Consider the following 16,496-nt stretch of genomic DNA (forward strand, 5'->3'; position numbering starts at 1 on the left):
TTGTAGTTCTAGCTAAACAAGTAAGATCAACATGCATCTCATCCAAAGCCTCTTTAAATCAAAACCTCCAATCCGATCCCTCGATACCCAACCTACTTAGTGGCAACGGCCTGTCACGACGCCACCCCCTTTCAACGGAATACCCTGAAGCAAGTCGAACCCCCTTTGGGTAGATCCGGTATGAACTCCTAGCCACCATAGCTACAAGAACACCCCATGCAATCTATCTCGAGAATAGATCTAGGAATAAGCGCACCCAAAGCAAGAACGAAATCGAAAGAGGAGAGACATGATCGCTAAATAGATCGGATGACATGAAGACATTACTCACATAATAGATTCGTTTGGATCGCCACCACCGCGTATACACCATTGACGACTCCAACTAGCTCATGAACTCCACCATGACACAACCACGCAGGGAGGCCATGGTGGCTAGGGATGGCCTAAGCCATCTCCTAAACAACTTCGAAGACTTGCGGCGGCCGTCGTCTCCCTCCGGTCTTGGCCCTAGGTTTTCGTCGAGTTCTGGTTGGATGGATGCTTCGAGTTGAATAAGGTGCGAGCTATTTATAAGCCGAGGAAGCCACCGGTCGAAGGGGAAGGCAAACCGCCTCAGAAAAGGGCTGGGCCGGCCGGCCCCATGGGCCTAGGCCGGCCGGCCTACCCCTTTTCGGGCTCGCCTCGGTCTCGTTTTTGGCGTGTAGACTCCTCGCATCTTCTAGAGTTTCTGTCCTTCACGATTGCACCCCTTTGGACGTTGTTATCTTGGAGATATCTTCGAGGAAAGGATAGGATAGGGAATCCTTCCTTAAATCTTCATTTGCTTTGCTTAATCCCGAAGTATCTTGATCTCATCTTCGTGGGCTTGGTCCTTTGGGCTCTCTTGGAGGATGGATGTGCATGAATGTGCTTCGAATCAACATGGACTTTGGCCTTCGTCTTTCTCCGTGTTAGCGCTCGATCACGGGCCTCGTCATTTCATGCTCCAAAATAGGCCAAAAACCTGCAAAAACGAAGTTCCTCCAAAATATATGTGCATATGTGAAAATGACCAATAATTAGGCCGGGGGCTAGGACGGTTAGTGATTTTGATATTGAATTCATGCCATTATCAAGGATAAACAAGGGATAAAATGGGTACTTAAGGAGCGCCAACACCATCACGGGATGCACCAAGGGGTTATCGACCTATCACAGAGGTTCTAACTGGGGCATAAGTCACACAGAGCTAATCCCGTCTCCTTGATCACCCGTTGCTCTCGGCTCTCCTGATGGCTATCAGACTAACTAGTGGGGTTTATGCTAAGCCGTTGCCCATACAACGGTCGAGTGGTTTGCACGATAGTGGAGTTAGATGAGATGACACACCAACTCGGTCCTTAGGGGTGACAAGATGGATATCTCCCTTCCTTGCTCTGCCACACAGGCACAAGCATACCAATCAGCAAATCACACAGAAATGACATCCATCCCGTCTAGACTCATCTTTCAAAAATCCACTTTTATCCCTTCCCACACACGCACACCTTTTCTTTTTAAAACAAGTTGTATTGTGTAAAAGATCCTAAGCGTTCTAGCAGCGATTAACGTCCAAACAAACACATTCAGACATTAATCTAGGTGGTCAAGGAATGGTTATAACAAATCAAGGGGTGGCTATCCAACTGTGTTTTCAGCAAGCAAAACATATGCAATTTTGTAAAACAGGCCAATAGGTTGTGTTTATAAAAACTATGAAAAAACATGCATCAAAGGGCGGGATTGAACTTGCCGTCTTCGAAGCCTTCGGGGAGGTCCTGGTCGAAGCACTGTCCTTCGGGCTCGGGGTTGTGGAATTGGTCCTCGTTCGCTGGCTCACAGTACTGCTCTTCAACGGGCTCTCCTTCGTTCACACCGTGGTCTACGACGCAAACAAACAAACACACAATCAAGAAAAAGAAATAAAAGTTTTATCGTTGAGCTCGAATCGGAAATAACTAAGATATGGAGATAGAAGTAATATCTTTGGGTGGTTTCCTAATGGCATGGTCAAAACTATGTTATGAGAGGCGTGGTAATGTTTTGGGTCGATCGGATGTTGTTTGGCGCATGAAATGATAGGTTATATAAAGGTTCAGGGGTTAAATCAGAGTTCAGGGGCCTATTTGTAATTTTATTTAAGAAGGCAGGGGCTTGGTTTGTATTTTAGAAACTATTTGGGTTATTCTCAAAGGGTCAGGGGTTTATTTATAAATGTGTTTATATGAGAGGAGGGTTTATTTCGAAATATATTAAAGGAAGGGTTTAATTTGCAAAAATGTTAAAAGGTGGGAGGGCTCTTAAGCAAATAGCAGAAAGGGGAGGGGGCTATGGGCAAATATGCCCCTTTCTTCCTCCTCCCTCCACGAGAAACAAAGGAGGCGGCCACGGGTCGGCGGCGGCGGCCAATCGGACGTTCTGAGCCACGGCGGCGGCCGGGAACGAGGGGGAAAGGGGAAGGGAGGTGTGCTGGTGTGATTCCCGGCCTCACCTCGGGCTGGGGCGGCGCGCAGAGGCAGGGCGACACGAGCCGGCGGCGGCTGGCGGAGATGGCTGCGGCGGCGGAGTTGCGGGCTAGGAAGGGAGGCTAGGGCCCGCCGGTGAGGTTGTGGGGAGGGTGAGCCGCGCTGGGGGTCTATTTAAAGGCGAAGTAAGGCGGTGGAGGGTGGGGTGCGCCGGTGGCGGCTCGGCGGGCGGTGCGGGGCGGAGTAATGGTGCTCGGCGCGAGCGGCGAGGTGCGCACTGGTGACGCGATGCCTCGGGCAGGCGGTGAGCGGTGCAGGCGTCGCTGTGCGAGCACAGCAAGGTGGCAGCGACGGTGGCGGGGCTCGGCGTGCAGGCGGCGCTGTTGCTAAATGACGGCGGCGCGGCGAGCGCACATGGCGCGGCGTGCCGAGCGCGGTGAGCTCGTGCGCGCGCGGCCGCGGCTCGCGTGGCGTGGGCAGCGGGCGGCAGCAGCGGTGCGGGCCGCGTGTGGGGTCAGCCGGGGCGGTGCGCACGCATATGGGCGGAGGAGTAGGGACGGCGCTCGGGCGGCCGTGGCGCGGCGCGGGCGTCGCTGCGTGCGCGTGTGCACGCACGCGTGCATGTGTGCGCGCACGCGTGCATGTGTGCGTGGGCAGGCCGAGCGGGGCGCGCGTGCAGGGGTGGAGAGCGAGGCCGGGCAGAGTAGGAGGCGGCCGGGGTCGTGCGCGCGGGGGGGAGGGGCGGCACGCGGGGCGGCGAGCAGGGGCTGGGGCGTGCGCGGGCGCGTGTGGCCAAGGAGCAGAGAAGGAAGGAAGGAGAAGGGAGAAGGGAGAAAAGAAAAAGGGGAAAGGGAAAAAGAAAATGGAGAAAAAGAAGAGGAAAAGGGAAGAGAGAGAGAGATAAAGAAAATAGAAAAGGGAAAAAGGGAAGTAAAATGGGAAAAAGAAAAAGGGCAGAGGGAGAGGGGGAGTGAGTGCGCGCCGGCGGCGATGGCGGGGTGCGCAGGCCAAGGGAGGCGTGCGCGGCCGGGTGCGCGGGCCAGGGGAGGCGTGCGCGGCCGGGTGCGCGGGCCAGGGGAGGCAGCGGTGCGTGCGGCCGGCGATAATCGCGGTCGGCGGTCGTGTGTGGGCGACAGGCCGCCGAGTGGCACGGGATGGGATGGCAGCGAGGAAAAAGAGAGAGTGAGGTACGGTCGGCGAAAAGAAAAGATAGAAACGACAAATGGAATCGAGTGTTGGAGCGGCGAAAGATTCTAGGGGGTATTAGGGTTTAGAGATAACTGAGCTCAACGATGAAAACGATTTTGAAAATATTTAGCGTATGATTTAATTTATTGAATTTTGGGATGTTACAGCAGTAGCGACGATCCCGACGGTGGCTGGGCGGAGAATCCCGACGGGGGCTCGGCGGAGGATCCGGCGGCGGCTGGGCGGAGGATCGGGGGCGGCTCGGTTGGGGATCGAGCTCCCCAACCCTAGCGCCCTTGTTCTGTTTTTTTTCCTGGACCGATTGCCTTCACGGGAGGGATGACGGGAGGGAGGTACTTTTATAATAGGTACTTTTATAGAAACGCCCTCAAAAGACTTAATTATTACGGCATTATGCAATTTCGCCTCCTAAACAGCTAGATTTTGCGGCATTTTCTCTAAAACGCCGTGGACTGCTTGGTAGACTAAGGCGTTTCAACTAAAACGCCTTTAAACAAAAGTTATTAAGGCATTCACTAATTACGCCGGCAGCAAAACGCCTTGTAAGGCAGGCTGTGCTGTAGTGATTGTTTTCCCAATTCAATGAAAACGAACAATAGATCTTTCCTTGTGTGCATACTTTTTTCATGTCAACCCGAGAATGAAAAAAATGGAAGCAATGTTTATTTGTTCTGGGCATTTCCAAATCAAAATGCATGCTAGAGGATGAAGTTTAAGCTTTGAAATATATATGAGATTCAAGGCAATGAAGTGTCCTTAGTAGATCGAAATACAAGGTTGATTATTTATGTGGAGCACTGCAAAATCTATCTCAACACCCGCAAATGACAGATGGAATCCCCTCCCATTTTTTCGCGCACACCCAAAGGAAGACTATCTGATATCCAAGTGAGCATGACTTAGATTGTGCCTCAAAACTACAATATGTCTATACACTTTGTATTGTATTCTCATGCTAACCAATGATTGACTTGCTTAGCAACATCTTCAATTATAAGCTGTTAAACATAGTCAAGTAGCCATTTTGTCTTTTGAGGTCACTCCTCAAATTCAATCCATTTCTTATGGAAATTTGGATTCCATCTTTCAAGTTGTGAGTGTCTTTTGTTCAATTTTGTTGTTTGACACTCTTCAGAGAATATAGCATTCAAACTTTACAATTTTTTAAATATGGACGAAGTTTAATCAAATTTGATCCAATTTGACTTTTCTTTACTCTATTTTCCTCATTTTTTCTCATTTCCTTTTCTTCTTCTTAACCCTAGTTGCTTAGGGTTGATCCATGCTCATAATAAGGTGGGTTGTCACACCTTGACAACTCAGCAATTTACTGATATGGCAGCAATTTTATTATGAAGAGAGAGAAAAAAGAGAGAAACTGTTTCTTAGAGAGGAAATCGTGTCTTCTCGTGAATCGATGGACCAAGAAACCAACGAACCCACGTTGGGGAGACCCAGCTGTTTTCTTCCTCCACCTTGCGGGATCCTTTGTGCCGCCGCTAGTCGCCAGTTTTTTCTCTCGCTCGCGAAGCCGGAGATCATCGTCGACTAGGCCAAGTGCGGTTCATGCAAATCCTAGCCAAGCCTGCCGTCGCGCATCTGTCGTGAAGCCTCGTGCGGTCGTCGCATGGCTGCCGCGAATCCTAGTCGAGCCCGTCGTCACGCGGCTGCTGCACGTGCTCACCCTGCAGAGCTTGCAGCTGCAGCCCACCCTGCAAAGCTCGCGCGTCTCCCTCCCCCTCGCCCTCGCTTAGTTGCACGTGTAAAGTTTTTTAAAATAGAGTTTTTTTTCACATTTAAAATATTAAATATAGACTAATTATAAAACTAATTACAGAACTCATCTGTAAACTACGAGACGAATCTAATGAGACTAATTAATCTATCATCAGTGCATGGTTACTGTAGCAATTTAGTGTCTAATCATGACCTGATTATGCTCATTAGATTCGTCTCGTAATTTACAAGAAAACTATACAATTAGTTTTTTATTTCATTTGAATTTAATACTCCATACATGTAAGATTTCTCTTTGATGTGATAGTTTTGGAATTTTGAGTTTTGCAATTAAACAGGGGCTCATCTCCCTCTCGTTGCACGTGCATCATCCCTCCCATGGCGCTGGCATAGGAGCAGCCTCCTTCCCTCCCATGGTGCTACCACCCGAGCTAATACAGGCTTATCAGACTGTTTTGTCCCGGAGGCACAGAGGATTCGCAACGGGAGAGAGATTTGCATGATAAACTATTGGCTAGAATTTTATCTAGAGTTCAGATAGAAAAGTTGCATTGGAATGAATAATTTCTTGGTACACATTCCTAGACTATAGAAACTACTGATGATTTCAAGCATTGGGACTGCCCTAAGACCAGCAGGAGAATTAAATGCTATGAAAAGAAATGCCAGTTGTACTTACCATATATTATATTGTGGTAGAGAATAAGTTTTCTGATAATGAAGCTAGGATGAAGAGAATTTGTTGTTTCGTGATAAAAATAAGAAGATGCAGGTTCTGAATCACCAACGGAGTATTACATTAGAGTTTATCTTTCGGGTTATATTCAGCTGGCTTGCCGGCTTGTGTTCATTTGGAGTCTGTTCCATTTGAATTGTAACCGAACATTGTACTAATTTTTTTCGTTTTAATACAATGATACGCTGCGCGCGTATTCTAGAAAAAAAACGGAGTATTACATGACAATTTCAACTCTGGACAATATCACTTTCAATGCAACGAGTGCTCTTCAGTATTTTTAGCTAAAAAGTGGTCAAATCAATGGATAAAATAGAAACAAAACAGTAATACCTATACCAGCGTGGCATATATAAAAACATTTTAGAGTTGAATCAACACCTAGTACCACCGAGCAAGCTTCAGGCCATGACCGGTAACTCCTCAACAGAATGGTCTGTACAATAGCGTTTATCAGAAGCTATGAGGCAGGAACAAATCTAACAAACCAAGATCAGCCCATTACCTGGATAAGGGGGGAGAGAACCCGAGGAAGAGATGAAACGACGGTGGTGGAGTTTCTGCGCAGCAGAGGCAGATCTTGGAGACGAGCATGTTGAACCGCTGCTGCTGAGGGCATGGTTGTCCCCATCGGCATCCGCCTCCTCGATCTTGTGGAAATGAAATCGACAAATCCAGCTGGTGCCGTGTGATAATGCTAGAACGACAAATCCAGCTGGGGCCGCCTTGATCTGGTAGAGGTAGAGGGTCTGCTCGCACGGTGCTGCCGGCTCACCGTGCTGCGGCTCTGCTCTGCACCACTGCCGGCTCGCCTCCGCTCCGCGCGCCGACCGCTCCGCGCGCCTCCCACTCGCCTCCGCTCCACGTGCCGCGACCCGCTCTCGTCCGCCCGCGCGCTGTCGCCCACACGCTGCCACTCTATGCACCTCGACCCGTGCAACTCCACTCCACGCGCCATGGCCCACTCACCTCCGTCCGGACGCAGACTCGGTGACTGCACGATAACATTTTCAATGACATTGAGTTACTGACACGTGGAATCCATATGATAACGCCCACTCGCCAAGGCCCCTCGCGTCACAGCAGGGGAGGGCTAGCGGGAGAAGGAAGGGGTGGCGAGGGTAGGGCTGCGGGAGAAGGAAGAATAAATCAGGGGATAGGAAAGTTTTTTACCTGTATATCGTTATGTAAGTTGGCCGTTACCTCCGTGTCTCTAAAAAGTTCGGTCGTCGCACCTCTATACCCTCGTCCGAACTTTTGTTTACCCCTTATCCTTCTGTCCATGTTCGGTTAAAAAGATAACGGTAGAGGAGTCCTTATAGGTGGGACCTACCATTGAAAATGGCCATATTGCCCCTGGTCCATCCATTCATCCATGCGCGGTTCCCTTCTCGTTCTCACGCACAGGACAGGCGGCCGCATCTCCAGTCACCCCAGAACACTAGCCCGCCGCCCGCCACAGGGAGCCGCTGGCGGGGCCGCCAGCCGCCACAAGTAGCCGAGCCCGGCGCCCGCGCGCAGGGCCGCCCGCCGCCCCGCGGGGCCGCGGCCGCCGGGTTCGCGGGGCCGCGCCCGCGCTGCGGGGATCCGCGGCCGCTGCCGCTGCCTGCGCTCGGAGCCGCCCTCACCGGCGTCCCTCCGCGGCCGGAGGCAGGGGCCAGCACGTAGCGCGCACCGTGGGAGCAGGCCGCCCAGGGACTCGAGCATCCAAGTTAGCTATAAGCTCAACATACAAATAGGAGCATTTAGAGCAGACTTTGATGATTCCAGACTTTGCTATTGCTATGCTTTGCATGGAGGCACTTCCACTGGCCCAGCGCACCTCGGGAATCCCTTGGCTGTGTGCAGCAAGTTGAGCTCCGCTTGCCAGCTCGGCCCCTGACTCGGCCATCGAGCGCCGCCTTCGCGCAGGGCTGCCGCTAGTTCCCTCGGCCCCTCCGTCGCTCGCCTGCCAGCTAGCCAAGAACAGCAGGTAGCTCCCGGTCCCTGTAGAAAATCGTGGTGAATGTTTAATTTTATTATAGTATTTGTATTTGCTTGCATATGTGATGAGATTGCGTTGTTGTTCATCTTGTAGAATGGACAAAAAGAGTCATTTTAATCTAAAAATTCGGATTGTTGCTCCCAATTGCCGTGGTAGGTGCTGCAGCTTGGACAAAGTCGTAGATGATGACTTCACCAACTTCATAGATTTGGTTGATGAAGTTGTTGACAAGTATCCTCCCAATTTCGGTCACATAGTGAAACTATTTTACTCATGCATGGATACAAAGGCCAACATTCAAGTCTGCTCTGACCAAGATTTAGTTGAAATATTTGCAAAATATAAAGCTTCAAAGTGCTGCTATTTGACTTTCTATTATCATAGCCTTGCTAGTGAGCCTCCTGAGATTTCTGTATGGGATGTCAGTACTACTGCCAGTTAGATGAAGACTCATTCATCCTTTCAGTACCATGTCCTAGCATAGCAGAATCAAGCCTTCAAACTCAGACTTAATGTGCTGAAACAGAAAAAATGCCTAACCCAAACCCAGGCAGTGAGCATGTGGGTAATGATGGCGAAGGGTTGTATATTGACCTTGGTCCCCAATATCCGAAACCTGTCAATCCTGAAGCATCCCCATTAGACACAAGCTATGATTTAGACGGTGTTGACGAATCTTCCTCGGATGAGGAAGATGGAGTAGAGGACATAGATGAGATTGTCAAAGATAGAGAGCATGCATAGAAACTTGAATTGAATTATGATAAGAATGGTCCTCCTATGGCTGTAGAAACTTTGTATTCAGATATGAGTGCTTTTAAGTTGGTTTTAGCTTCTCATGCTACCAAATATGAGTTTCATTATAACATTAAAAAGAGTGATAAGACTCGCTACACGGTGTACTGCAGTGGCAAGAATGTGGGTTGCAGGTGGAGACTTCATGCCTCTACTGTTCAGGATGAGTGCACTGTTAAGGTAATCTTTATTTTGTCGTCACTTTGTATTGTTCGGTATTTTTTCCTCTTACAATAACCATTGAATTGTTGTCTTGGCAAGTCAAGACGAACCCATACCCTCATGAGGAGTGTCACAGCACTAGGAGGGCAGGCACATGTGTAGGGGTGACATAGTTCTGGGTGTGTGATCAAATGCTTGATTGGCTAAAGGAAGATGGAAATTTGGGAGAAAAGAGCTGAGAAAAAAGCTGAAGAAAAATCACAAAGTAGATGTGGCCTACAAGAAAGTTTACCAAGGTAAACAACTTGCTATCTATAAAATGTATGGCTCTTAGGGCAGAAGTTTTGACAACCTTTATAGATTTAAGGCTCAGATAGAGGAAAGCAGTTCTAGATCCTTTGTTATCACTGATCATCACACTATCGATAGCAAGATAAGGTTCAATAGGCTTTTTTTTTTGCCTTGAAAGCTTGTGTTGATGGATTCTTAAGAGGCTGTAGGACATATCTTGTTGTAGATAGTACATTTTTTAATGGAAAATTTAGGGGGCAGTTGTGCGTAATTTGTGCAGTTGATGGACATAACTAGATATACCTAGTAGCTGTTGGAGTGATTGACTCAAAAACAAATGAGAATTGGGTGTGGTTCATGAAGAGGTTGAAGGAAGCTATAGGCACCCCTTTTGGCCTAACATTCAGCACTGATTGTGGGCTGGCAGTGATGAATGGTGTTAGTGAGGTTTTTCCACAAGCTGAATATAGAGAGTGTATGTACCACTAGTGCAAAATTTTAAGAAGAGGTACAATGAACATGTTTTTTACCAACATCTGTGGCAATCTGCATATTCTTGGAAATCTTAAATGTTCGAAAAACACTATCAAGCAATGACTGCATTCAAACCAGAGGCTATGAAATGTCTTCAGGAAACTCATAAGAAACTGTGAACTAGGAGCTAGTTCTCCACATTGTCAAATGTGGATTATATTATCAATAACTTGGCTGAAGCCTTCAATAAATGGGTAAACAATAAATTCATCTTTTTACCACTGCCTTTGCATTGATATTTAAAAAAAATTGTAATACATAACCACTTGATTGCTATATTGGCATGTAAAAGATGAGAAAGACAAGCACTTGGATGATCTGATGGATACCATTAGGCAAATGATCTTGATAAAATGGAAGGAAAGAAAAAGGATTTCTCAAATGTTTCGAGGAAAGATTTTGCCTCATATAGTTCAAACGTTGTGGGAAGCCAGCTACAACCTTGATATTGAAGTGATCACAAACTCACCTGAAGGTATTGTGGAAATTTGTGCTAAGGACAATTCTGCTAGTTCTTACAGGATTGTAGTCAACTTAATGGAGAGGACATGCACATGCAAGATTTGGCAAGGGTCAGGAATACCTTGCAAACATGTTATTGCCTACATCACATCAATTCCTGGTGCTATCCTAAAAGACTATATGGATGAGTACTACTCAGTTGAGAAATTCAAAGTTGCATATGAAGATTCTATCCCTAGTACTCCTGACAAGTCCAATTGGCCTAGAGCAACACATGGCTTCTTCATGCATCCTCCATTGCATAAGGCAACTACAGAAAGGAGAAAGAACAAGATAAAATCAGCTTTGGAAGAAGGCAATAGCGGGAAGAAGAGACATGAGTGCCCAATATGCCATGAGTTAGGGCACCATTGGTACACCTGTAACAATCGAAATCCAGAGGATATAGCTGCAATGGAGGCTGCAGGTAAACTACATAGCATTAGTTCACTTTAGTTCACTTTCACTTTAATTCACATTAGTTCACTTTAGTTCACTTTCTTTAAAAACAATTTTGTTTCAGGGGTCACCAAAGAAAAACTCAAGAAAACAGCTCCTTGTACCATAGAGGCTAGCATTGTTGTGGCTAATCCTACATTAAGGATGGTTCTCCCACACAATGATGCGGTGGCCAATGCTGCACACCAGAAAAGGAAGAAAAAATCATCTACAAAAACATGTGTCAATAAAAGGAAGAGGCCACCAACCACTACTTCAACTAGTACTGCCAATACTTTGTCTAGCAGGTGTGCTCGTAAGTTGTTCTCACTTTTCAATACTTTGTCATTTACAACAACATCACTTATACACATTTCTTGCTTTCACGCAGGATTTGGAATAGGATCCAATGATCCTCTTCCTCGCCAAATTGTGCACCCTGCTCCTTTTCATCAAGACATTGGAGCTATGAAGCCTCAGCACATACAATGCAGATACCAAGGAAGAAACGTGCCATCATGAAGAAGCTTACACCAAAGAGGGCTCCAGTTGAGACAACCAGCCCATCCAACCCAGCTTCAAATACTAGAAGAAAAAAAAACTTCAGCTTGAATAAAGTTTGATTTCTGAGTGCTATTCTGAGAATAGTTTTTCCTATGTGATGAAGCATCAGTTTCTTTTGGCATGCCCAGTACTTATGGTCTGGAGGAACTACTTCTTTTGCTTTGATGTTTCATGCCATGGTCATGTAATTTAAGGCACTTGTGGTTTGGATATCTAGTACTTATGTGATGAAAACTAGTCAATTTATTAGCTTAAATGTTGATGAAAAGAAGTACTTGTTGCTGATATTTGTTGCTCTAATTACTGGATGAAAATGGTGTGTGGCTTCATATTGTTGTTGTTGTAAACTATATATGCGTAGGCCATGTTGCTATTTTTTCCATTGTCAAATCAAATATTTTTTTCTTAATTGGCATAATAGTAAATTTTATATGCTCACGGATTCCCCCTTGTTATGCGCTATTTTAATTTTTTTTTTAATTTTTTTAATTTTCTTACTTTTCATTAGTTTTGAAATAAAAAAAGACATAACCCGACGAGGGTATAGAGGTGCTATTAAACTTTTTTGGAGTATGGAGGTAACGAACAACTTACATAAGGGTATACAAGTAAACGACACATGAGGGCAAAATGGTCTTTCTCCAACTTCATTTGACACTGTTAGTGTGAATTCCGTCCAAAATGTCACAAGGGAAAACAAAAGTTCGGATGAGGATATAGAGATGCGACTGAACTTTTTAGAGGCATGGAGGTAACGACCAACTTATATAAGGATTTACAGGTAAAGGACTCATGAAGGAAGCTAGGGTTACAATAGACCGATTCGTGGGCTGAATTCTAAGGGAGATAGTTGGGCCGGCAGCGGGAGTGGAGGTAAGCAAGCCTAGATTACATATACCGACCGATGATTGAGTCAAATAATTGGATTTACTGACTGATAGTTGTTTGGTGATATATCGACAGATGCTTCGTCGCGAAAACTTAAGATACCGACCAATCGTCGGATGAGAAACTATACTGACCAACCGTACGATGATACTTTTGTGTTTATACCGACCCTTTTTTGACGGTAGAATGGAGTTGTGGTATAGTGTGCAGTCTCGCTGGTGGCAGCAGCGAGTAGGGCTTTGGGCCTTCAGCGGCGGCCCGAGTCCTCGCGCGAATCGCGAGCACCTAGCTGCACGGCGCGCCTACGCCGCCGCACGTTAGGAACGCAGCCGCGGGTGCCGATCAGCCGCAACACATGCGGTAGGGACGGCGTCGAGCGGTGGCGTGGCACTGTTGCAGAGTTTAGAGAGGTTCGAGTTGTTCAAGTAAACCCAAAAAGTCCGAAATGTCAGGTACTTGAAATATCGGATTTTATTTATTTTGAACAAATCTCCAGCTGGAGTTTTTAAAATTCAAAATTAAAAATCCAAAAAACTCAACCCGAAATTTTCCAGGTAGGCCGAACGCCAAGACCTAGCCGTGTGGGCCGAACTGACATGCGCAAACCGCCTCGGAAACTTCTGACTCGATCAAAAGAAACGTTGCCGCCTTTCGGGATCGGGTCGGTCCGTCTACGAATAAACCGGGCGGGGCCCCCACGCCACGCCCCAAAATCCCCTGCGCTCCGGTGCGTGTGCGCCACCCTCCAAGGCTCCAACCGACCGCCTCTCGCCCGCGCCGCCGCCGCCGCCCTACGTGAATCCCTCCGTCCAACCCCTCGTCGCACCAGGCCACGGCCATGGCCGCGGAGGGCGGCGCCGAGGGGCAGCTCAAGACGTGGGTCTCGGACCGGCTGATGGCGCTGCTGGGTTACTCCCAGGGCATCGTGGTGCGGCTCGTGCTCCGGCTCGCGCGGGAGTGCTCCTCCGCGGGGGACCTCGCGGCGCGGCTGGTCGATCTCGGCGGGTTCCCGTCCTCCCCCGACACCGACGCCTTCGCGGCGGACGTCTTCGGCAGGCTGCCGCTGGCGCGGGCAGGGCGAGGGGGACGGCAAGTACCGGAGGCAGGTGCGGGACGCGGCGGCGCTGGCGAGGAGGCAGGGCGAATTCAAGCTGCTCGACGACGGGGATGACGCGGAGGAGGAGGAGGAGGAGGGTGGCGTCGACGCGACGTCCTGTGCCAGCGGCAGCGGCAAGCGTTTCCGCGCCGCGCTGTCCGATCCTGGACGGAACGTGCGGCGGCGGCGGCGGTGCCCTGAGTCGGACGAGGACGCCGGCGAGCCTGATGAGGAGGAGGAGATGAGGCGAGACCAGGCTGGCAGGACCCAGCTCGAACGGAACATCCGGGCACGCGATGAGGCGAGCACGAGGAAACTGATGGACCGGAAGCCGTCCAGGCGCAAGCTGGACGAGCGAGCTCGCCGATCCGAGGCGATGGGCAGGGGCGACACCTCGGAGCTCAGGCGGTGCTCCCGTGGCGCGTACCTGGAGATGCGCGCAAAGAAGAAGGTGGAGGAGCTGCGGGACGACATCATCGAAGAAGAGGCCATGTTCGCCGACGCCCGGCGGACGGACGCCGAGGAGAGGGAGTTGAAGCGCAAGAAGGAAATCTACGGCCTTGTCCACGGCAGCGCCAGTCAAGACGACGGCGCCGGCGACTACTACAGGATGCCCGACGCCTACGACGACGCCGCGAACGTGGACCAGGGGAAGAGGTTCTCGGTTGCGAGACGGCGCCACGACGACGGCGGCGAAGCGAGAGGCAGCAAGGGCAGACCTTTCTCGGAGCAGGAGTCCTGGGAAGACCAGCAGATCAGGAGGTCTCAGCTGGAGTTTGGAGCCAAGGATCGCGGCCACGCCGGTGGTGAATATGAGTTCGTGTTCGACGACGCCGTCGAGTTCGTCAAGGCCACCGCGATGGCTGGAACCGAGCCGGAGGACGAGACGGACGAACTGGGCGACGAAATTGATGCCAAGGCCATGATGCAGAGGGAGCTCGAAGACCAGAGGAAGACGCTCCCGGTGTACAAGTTCAAGGACGAGCTCCTCAAGGCCATTGCCGAGCACCAGATTATCATCGTGGTCGGAGAGACAGGGTCCGGGAAGACGACGCAGATACCGCAGTATCTTCACGAGGCCGGTTACACCGCCAATGGGCGCAAGATCGCGTGCACTCAGCCACGCCGCGTGGCCGCGATGAGCGTGGTGGCGAGGGTCGCGCAGGAGATGGGCGTCAAGCTCGGCCACGAGGTGGGGTACTCCATCCGGTTCGAGGACTGCACGTCGGAGAAGACGGCGGTCAAGTACATGACCGACGGGATGCTCCTGCGCGAGTTCCTCGGCGAGCCGGACCTGGCCAGCTACGGCGTCGTGATCGTGGACGAGGCGCACGAGCGCTCAGTCTCCACCGACATCCTTCTCGGCCTCGTCAAGGACGTCGCCCGCTTCCGGCCGGACCTGAAGCTGCTCCTCTCCAGCGCGACGCTCAACGCGGACAAGTTCAGCGACTTCTTCGACATGGCGCCGGTGTTCAAGATCCCCGGGAGGCGGTACAAGGTGGACATCCACTACACGGTGGCGCCGGAGGCCGACTACGTCGACGCGGCCGTGGCCACGGTGCTGCAGCTGCACGTCACGCAGCCCCCCGGCGACATCCTGCTGTTCCTCACGGGGCAGGAAGAGATCGAGACGGTGGAGGAGATCCTCCGGCGCCGGACATCCTGCTGTTCCTCACGGGGCAGGAAGAGATCGAGACGGTGGAGGAGATCCTCCGGCGCCGGACCAGGGGGCTGGGCACCAAGATCGCGGAGCTGGTGATCTGCCCCATCTACGCGAACCTGCCCACCGAGCTCCAGGCCAAGATCTTCGAGCCGGCGCCGCCGGGCGCGCGGAAGGTGGTGCTCGCCACCAACATCGCCGAGACGTCGCTGACCATCGACGGGATCAGCTACGTGGTCGACCCGGGGTTCTGCAAGGTGAAGTCGTACAGCCCGCGCACGGACGCCGAGTCGCTGCTCGTCCGGCCCATCTCCAAGGCGTCGGCCGACCAGCGCGCCGGTCGGTCGGGGCGCACCGGCCCGGGCAAGTGCTTCCGCCTCTTCACGGAGCACAGCTACAGGCAGGACATGGCGGACGACACGGTTCCCGAGATCCAGCGGAGCAACCTGGCCAGCGTGGTGCTCTCGCTCAAGGCGCTGGGGATCAACGACATGGTCAGCTTCGACTTCGTGGACCCGCCGGCGTCGGAGGGCCTGCTCAGGGCGCTCGAGGACCTCTTCGCCCTCGGCGCGCTCAACAGCCGCGGCGAGCTGACCAAGACCGGGCGGCGGATGGCGGAGCTCCCGCTCGATCCCATGCTCGCCAAGGCGATCGTGGCGTCGGAGCGGTACGGGTGCTCGGAGGAGGTGGTCACCATCGCTTCCATGCTGTCGGCCGGGAACGCCGTCTTCTACCGGCCCAAGGACAGGGCGCTGGTCGCCGACGCCGCGCGGCAGGTCTTCAGCGCGGGGGGCAGCGCCGGCGACCACGCCGCGCTGCTCAACGTCTACACCGAGTGGGAGCAGTCCGGGCACTCGGCGCAGTGGTGCGCCGACCACTTCGTGCAGCCGCGCACCATGCGGCGCGCGCGGGACGTGCGGGAGCAGCTGGAGGCGCTGCTGGAGCGGGTGGAGATCGAGCGCCGCTCCTGCTCCGGCGGCGATCTCGACGCGGTCAGGAAGGCCATCACGGCGGGGTTCTTCCGCAACACGGCGCAGCGGCGGAGGGACAGGTTGTACCGGACCCTCAAGACCTGGCGGACGGTGTTCGTGCACCCGAGCTCCGGGATGGCGCGGCTGGACCCGCCGCCGCGTTGGGTGGTGTACCACGAGCTGGTGGAGACGTCCAACGAGTACACGCGGCAGGTGACGGAGATCAAGCCGGAGTGGCTGCTGGAGGTCGCGCCACACTACTACCAGGAAAACAACCTCGACGCGCCTGAGCCCTAGAAGGCCAAAGCTCACGGGCAGGGTGCCGCAGTAGCAATGGAGAAACAGAGTCCGAGCTTGAAAGACTTTTTCCACGTGTAGTGATCGCTAGCATTACATTAGGGCATCAAACATGTACGAAGTTGTAAGCCTATGGGCCAACATATT

The 16,496-nt window shown here is 51.4% G+C and overlaps 1 protein-coding gene and 1 pseudogene across 6 annotated transcripts; both read left to right on the top strand.

The window, feature by feature from the left end:
• Positions 1–7,583: 7,583 nt before the first annotated feature.
• On the top strand, positions 7,584–11,766 carry LOC120665623. 6 transcript variants are annotated; one of them, XM_039945233.1, is made up of 7 exons: positions 7,584–8,140; positions 8,246–8,304; positions 9,061–9,127; positions 9,208–9,405; positions 10,447–10,862; positions 10,959–11,189; positions 11,265–11,766. In XM_039945233.1, exons 4-7 carry the CDS (start codon positions 9,323–9,325, stop codon positions 11,393–11,395), a joined length of 861 nt encoding a protein of 286 aa, XP_039801167.1. In that variant the 5' UTR covers positions 7,584–8,140; positions 8,246–8,304; positions 9,061–9,127; positions 9,208–9,322; the 3' UTR covers positions 11,396–11,766. The 6 variants fall into 6 exon arrangements, with proteins under 6 accessions (XP_039801167.1, XP_039801168.1, XP_039801166.1 ...); XM_039945234.1 differs by lacking the exon at positions 8,246–8,304 and having other exon boundaries at positions 8,309–9,127; XM_039945232.1 differs by lacking the exon at positions 8,246–8,304.
• A 1,397-nt stretch (positions 11,767–13,163) lies between these two features.
• Positions 13,164–16,400, top strand: LOC120668101 (annotated as a pseudogene).
• The last annotated feature ends 96 nt before the right edge of the window (positions 16,401–16,496 follow it).

The sequence above is a fragment of the Panicum virgatum genome, chromosome 3N (genome assembly GCF_016808335.1).
Source record: "Panicum virgatum strain AP13 chromosome 3N, P.virgatum_v5, whole genome shotgun sequence".
NCBI classification, from domain to species: domain Eukaryota; kingdom Viridiplantae; phylum Streptophyta; class Magnoliopsida; order Poales; family Poaceae; genus Panicum; species Panicum virgatum.